General features: G+C 36.0%; 1 protein-coding gene across 1 annotated transcript; it reads left to right on the forward strand.

Annotated features, from left to right (window-relative positions):
- Positions 1-1,218: 1,218 nt before the first annotated feature.
- Positions 1,219-6,105, forward strand: LOC109244183. Its single transcript, XM_019411231.1, has 6 exons — positions 1,219-1,388; positions 1,591-1,764; positions 2,722-2,799; positions 3,361-3,646; positions 4,064-4,419; positions 5,666-6,105. Exons 1-6 carry the CDS (start codon positions 1,333-1,335, stop codon positions 5,793-5,795), a joined length of 1,080 nt encoding a protein of 359 aa, XP_019266776.1. The 5' UTR covers positions 1,219-1,332; the 3' UTR covers positions 5,796-6,105.
- The last annotated feature ends 185 nt before the right edge of the window (positions 6,106-6,290 follow it).

Below are 6,290 nucleotides of genomic sequence, written 5' to 3' on the forward strand. Positions count from 1 at the left end.
TGCATATTATTACAGTATACTATAACAATATATTGTATACTATAATAGTATATTGTTGCAGTATAACTATATACTCCTATAGTATATTGTATACTGTAGCGGTATACTGTTAGGTAACTGTGTTCTTCTTCGATTATTACAACATACCGTTGCAGTATATTGTAAACTATAATAGTATACTGTTGCAGTATAGCTATATACTCCTACAACATATTGTATATTGTAGCGGTATACTGTAGCTGTGTTCTTCTTGGATTTTCAACTGAAAATTTCGATCTCAATCACCTCAAATCAGCTCCAAATGCTATCAAATTTTAGTATGAACTTCCAGAAGGTACTGTAAGCAATATTTAACAACACTCACTTTGAATCAAACAAGAAATCTTCAAAATAAAAATTTTAAATTCAAGGGCCAAGGCAAGAGCAAGAGCAAGAGCTAGGGAAAGAACAATTAAGAAAAAGTGGAGCAGAATTAAGACTAGCCATTTTCGTTAGTGGAGCAAAATTGATCCACATAATCTTCGTTTGTTTGAGCGTTGGTAATAAGAAGGTCAAAATCTTTACCCCTACCAAAACGCTTGGATTCAAATATTTTTAATTTCAAATTGCCAACAGAAATAAATTTATCAAGAGTGAAATTGAATCATAATCTTTAGCACTTTATACTTGAAATATACAGCCATGATTGATTTCTTTTTCCTAGAAAAAGAAATCAAGAACAATAATAACAAAGAGGCTCTGTTGTCAAGAATACGATACCCCATTGTCAAGAATACCGGGTAAATAGTTTGGGATTCATGGGTAGGAGTAGTAAATAGTTTGGGCCTGGGTATTCAAGGGTAAATAGTTTGAAATTAATGGGTATAAAGTGAGATTTCAAAAGACCGATCAACTTTATATGGATATGTTGGTTTATCATTGTTTTACTTGGAGTCTTCTCACTTTTATAATTTGTAATAGTAATTTACCATATATAGATAGATTAACTTTTCAATAAAAATAAATAATAAGTTTTTAAATGTTGAGGAAAAAACTTAAATTTATTCAAATGAAAAACACGGGTTCTATTTTATTTGATTTGTAGTTAAAAATTGTACAAATTTAATGATTAAAGAGTAAATGAGTTATGTTAATAGAACATTATCTTTCACAAATTTAGATCTAGTTCAGTTTTTGCTTATCTTTATTTAAAAATAAAGTAATTGCGTAGTACTTTTTTTTTAAAATAAAAACACCTTCAATTTGCTCTGACAGGAAATTTCGTTTCTCTCGTAGTGTGTGTCACAAACAATTTGCAAACACACCGAATCTAAGCCAAGAGAAGAAAGAGTGATGGCCATGGACGCTGCAGCTTCTCCGGCTTGGGAACAGATTGAACTTTCAGAAAGGTAACCTTTTTCTATTCTTTATCTCTCTTTTTTTGTTTTATTTTTTGGCTTATTATCGAGCAAAATCTCTTCTTTTATTATATTATCACTAGAAAAATTTATTCTTAATTCACTAAGCAGCAATTTGGTATTTCGGGTGTCTGTTAAAATTGTTTTTTTCAATTCTCATGCTGAGTTAAAAGAAAATTCTAAAAATTTGCAGATATATGATGTGTTGTATGTTCCAAGAAGCAGAATCTTTGTCTTCCTCAATTATAGAGCGATTGGTTGAGAGAAGTGGTAAAACTAGTGAATTTGTTGAAGACAATTGCGAATTAAGTGATATGCTGGAATCAGCTGGCATGGTTTTGGTCCAGTCCTACAAAGAGTTGGGAAGGTACTCGTTTATGCCATTTCCATTCTTATATCAGCTGTTGTTGCTGTTTTTTTAATAACCGAGAGCCAGTGGCGCACGGTTTGAAACGATGCTGATAAGGAGCCCGTCACTCTACCATTCTCCGCATAATTACCAAGCTTTTGTCACCACTTAAAATAACAGGCTTTTCTGCGGCAAGGTTCAAAATGGAGACATGTGCCTAATCCACACGTCACAACCTGCGTGCGCTCTTACCACTAGAGCAAATCCCTGCGAGCAGCTGCTTGTTGTTATTTTATTAGTGTAATATCGGATAATTAAGACTTGTTTAATATTTTTAAGTAGAACTTTGACTTGAGTTTAGGGTCAAAGACGACATGAATTAGTTGGGTTAGTTAGGATGTGAGCATGTGACATCATCGAGCTTGGGGCATTAAATGTTTAGAATTGGAAGTTGCGTCATCATTAGCTGTTACAAACTCTGTCAACTAAACGAATTTATGGTTCTCCAGCTGACTTTAATTCACAGAGTTTATATTGAAATTTGTTTTAGTAGATGGACATTGAGTTCTATATTCTGCTATTGCTTGGATGAATGAGTACCTATGAAATGCCGATATAGGGTTGCTCTGATGTCTATATACTTTTGAAAGGCCAAAGTATGTCAAATATTATCAGTCAGACCCAGTGGTGGAGCTAGAGCTTCGGTAACGGGTTCGGCTGAACACAGTAGCTTTTGTTCAAACCGTATATTTGTCTTAAGAAATCCATTGAATAGGTACAAATTTTTACTTTAGAACCCAGTAACATCAAAGGCTAGAATTCCGAACCCAGTAACTTCAAATCCTGGATCCACCTCTAGTCAGACCCATGAACTGCTATCTCATCTTGAACTGTTTCTCGATGTGGTAATCCTGCTGCAGAGAAATGTTTCGAATGTCCTTCAATTCCACTAACTATGGTTTTTGTGTTTGACAGGACAGTAGATATACTGAAGCAGCTGAAAGTGCTATTTGGTTCAGTCACAGCTATTCCTGCCCAAGTTTTCCTTACTGGGTACATCTTTTCTTGGATATGCGATTTCCATAGTCATTGCACTTCTTCCTTTAGCATGGGTGGTCATCCTCGTGAGTTTGATATTTCTCAACTTTGTTGTCGAGTGAGATGATTTCTTTTCCTTTTAATAAGGTTGGGCAGTCAGGTGTGAATTTGATGCATTTCAACTTTGTGGTCGGATGAGATGATTTCTTGTAAAAAAAAAAAAAGTTTGGCAATCAGGAGTTAGAATCCAAACTGTTCTCAATTTTATGCTGCTTATCATTCATGTTTTTCGTATTAGTTGCCATAATTGGATTTCGTATGAATGTCACAAAGTATAAGAATGCCTGTAAAAATGGAGATCACACATTTTTCTTTTGGTTTTGAGATCCTGAACCTAAAATAATGTACTCCCCAATATCCCATCTATCCAAAGTAAATGAAAAAGAATTCACGATCCCTCTCGTTCTGGGACGTGTTATTATTGCAAGGTTGCTCCTCATAACTTCCATTTTTCTCTTAACATGTTTAGAAAAGTTCCGCTCTTTGATATAGAAATGACTCAAAACTTCCTTCCAGGGTGTGTATCCAGATACCAGATGTCCCTTCTTCTGAAGTTCAAGAAACTCTAGAGGAATTCCTTAGGAAGTGGAGATATGTTGATGGGAAGTGTTATACTCTGGAAAGTGTGGACGCTGTCGTACCTTGCTCGGAAGAATTTAGCAATCAGATTTCCCTAGGAGTTGATAAGTACCTGGAAATTGTTGAGCTCTATGTGATAACTTTTTTAGGGAGGATTCTGGAAAATCTGGATTTTGCTATCTCTTGGGTTGACAAAGCTGCCCTACCTGAGGAGAAGAGGCAGGTAAATAATAAGTTTTCTTGCTTCATTCTAGTAAACAATGATCAAATATAAATTCTTTGTTTCTTTTGTGTCTACCGCCACTCCACTTTGAGCATCACTTGGAATCACTTTGTGATTCTTGTAATAAACTTTGTTGTCGTAAAAATCTGTTGTTGAGGTTGTTAGTACTATGAGTTGAAGTTTCTTGGGGGTTTATGGTTGAGTATATAGTCTAATAGGCCCTAATTTTGTGAGTTTTGTCTTTGTCGAAGGAGAAAGGACAAAATATATGCTTATAACAGTTGTGCAATGTACAGTCTGCCGGAGTCACCTTTGATGTGTTTTGCTTGTCTCTCTTGATGAGATTGCTGGTTTAGCTGGTTTGTAATTGAGTAACTTATAGCTTGGTAACTTCTTAATTCTTACTCTGTATTCCAGGATCTTTTGAGGCGGTTGCACTCCATGAACACTTTGAAGCTTGGCAGTTCTTCACAGTCCTCTGCATTACTGGTCCAAGTAGATGAATATCCAACTGATTCCACTTCCGTGATTGAAGAAAAATCATGCAATGGAACAGCAAAATTTTTGGAACGCCAAGACCAGTCTAAGGGAGAGATCACGAAACAAGCAATTATGGAGTTAACGAGACAGAGAACTCCATTTTGGTGGTTCCGTACTGTCACTTTGAAGTTTGGAAGCAGTCGCTTGGTCTTATCAAATGGAAGCATCTTTCTTGGTTTTCTGGCAGTACTTGTGTACTATGCGGTTCGGAGAAAACAAGCCTCTTTATGGAGGTAATATAATCTGTCTCGCTTTCTGCTAGATAAAGAAGCACTTGATCATATTACAATTTTCTTCATGTGATAGCACAGTATATCGTGTATACTCTACCTATCTCTCTCATGACTCATGGACATTTTATAGGATAAAGCGAATCTAATGCCCGGCTTGTGCATTGAAGGATCTTTTGCTCCTATCACTTAAACTTGCATAATATTATAACTAATCTAGTGGTCATATCAAATTCCCTTCATTATCTTGAAACAACTAAAATTGATTCTTAGGGCTTGTTTGCTTTGAGGTATAAGGGATAATTAATCCCGAGATTAAATTTGAGATGAGTTTATCCCATATTTGGTTGGGATAAAATCGTGGTATAACTAATTCTGGGATTAGATATCCTGAGATTGTAGTATTTTTTTATCCCTATGGGAGGGCGGGATAACTAATCCCGGGATGGTTAATCATGGGATAACTTGTTTCCCAACTAAACGACCTCAAAGTCTTCTAAAGCTCATTGTTGATGTTGGATTAAAGTCAAATTCAACTTACAGTAGGCACGGGTATGCTTATTTGATTATTTAGTACTTAGGTGAAACTGTATATAAGGACATATGCATAGAGGTTGTTTATCTATATAAACATGTACGAGTTAACATTTATGTAATGGATGTTCGAGACAAACTTGTCACGAAATGGAATCAGATTTAGAAGTTAGAAAACATTGTTTGGCATGTGAGAGACGTTTCTTGGTTTATGGGGTTGGCTGTGTCATTCTTGTTCTTCATATTGCACGCGGTCATGTAGAGAACCTTTGCTTTTATGGTTTAAACTCTTTTATTTACATCAGTTCTAAGAATCATCTGGTTTTGTCACCATATGCACATAAGTAGCAAGCAAAAAACGTGCAAGCATGATGTGATTACGCCTCTCTAGCAGTGCTACTTAGACCTGTTGGTCTATGAGAATCTGATACCATAGTAGAACTCACATCTACCTGCCTTTTAGTTTACCAAATCAATCAAAAACTCACTAACAAAATTGTTGAGATTCCTGGAATGCCGTGCGAGGTGTTCAATTGGGCATATTGCATTTGTATCGGTATTTTCTGCCATCTTTTCAGGCAAATTTAAGTTTGCAAATGCTAGGTTAGTACATGCTTGGACTTGGCTTATGTTAGACATAAATTGCTCGTCAACAACATGGTATTCAGGCCTATTGTCTCACTGTTTTTTTTTATTTCTGTCTTGCTATTGTTAGTGTTCTTAAGAGACAAGCTTCATCTACAAAGAAGGCTTTAGTCGACTTCTGGCAACTTGCATTCTCGTACCAAGTGAACCCTCTAGCTGCTGTTCAACCTCTCCCTCCTGCAACGCGTGGAAGCCGGTGATGCACAATTCTGTTCCTCATAGTTGCTCAAAACCAGAGCTGTTACTTGTAGATAAATAAAAGATTACTGAAGTTATTGCTACTATCACCTTAAATTGGAGAGGAGCATCCAGAAATAATAGTAAAGTTTGGTTCAAGTTCGCGTTTTTTGCCAGTAGAGTACTGCATCATACAGTTACTCTATCTCGTCTTTCTTTAGCGCTTTAGTTTATTCTCTTGGCAAAGGGAGGATCCAATTTCTCAAATTTATAAGGTGGTATCATTCATTTTGTTTGATTTATATCTATCGTACTCTGCTCCTTAATCGTTTCTCCTTTTATATAATGGAAATTAATTTGAAAGATTTTGAAAGCTAGATGATCTGTTCGTATCTGTCCAAGCCTTGGTTGGTAGAGTTACACTGTACTCGTGGGAGGGAGACCACATGTACTTGGTGGAATAATCTAGGTTTGCCAAGCCGCCTCAGACGCTACTATTATCAAATAATAAATTGAAA

The sequence above is a fragment of the Nicotiana attenuata genome, unplaced genomic scaffold (genome assembly GCF_001879085.1).
Source record: "Nicotiana attenuata strain UT unplaced genomic scaffold, NIATTr2, whole genome shotgun sequence".
Taxonomy (NCBI): Eukaryota; Viridiplantae; Streptophyta; class Magnoliopsida; order Solanales; family Solanaceae; genus Nicotiana; species Nicotiana attenuata.

Coding starts and splice junctions, on each gene's coding strand:
- LOC109244183 (XM_019411231.1), top strand. CDS start 1,333: ATGGCCATGGACGCTGCAGCTTCTCCGGCTTGGGAACAGATTGAACTT. Junction 1,765..2,721: donor TCCTACAAAGAGTTGGGAAG/GTACTCGTTTAT, acceptor TGTGTTTGACAG/GACAGTAGATATACTGAAGC. Junction 3,647..4,063: donor TACCTGAGGAGAAGAGGCAG/GTAAATAATAAG, acceptor TCTGTATTCCAG/GATCTTTTGAGGCGGTTGCA.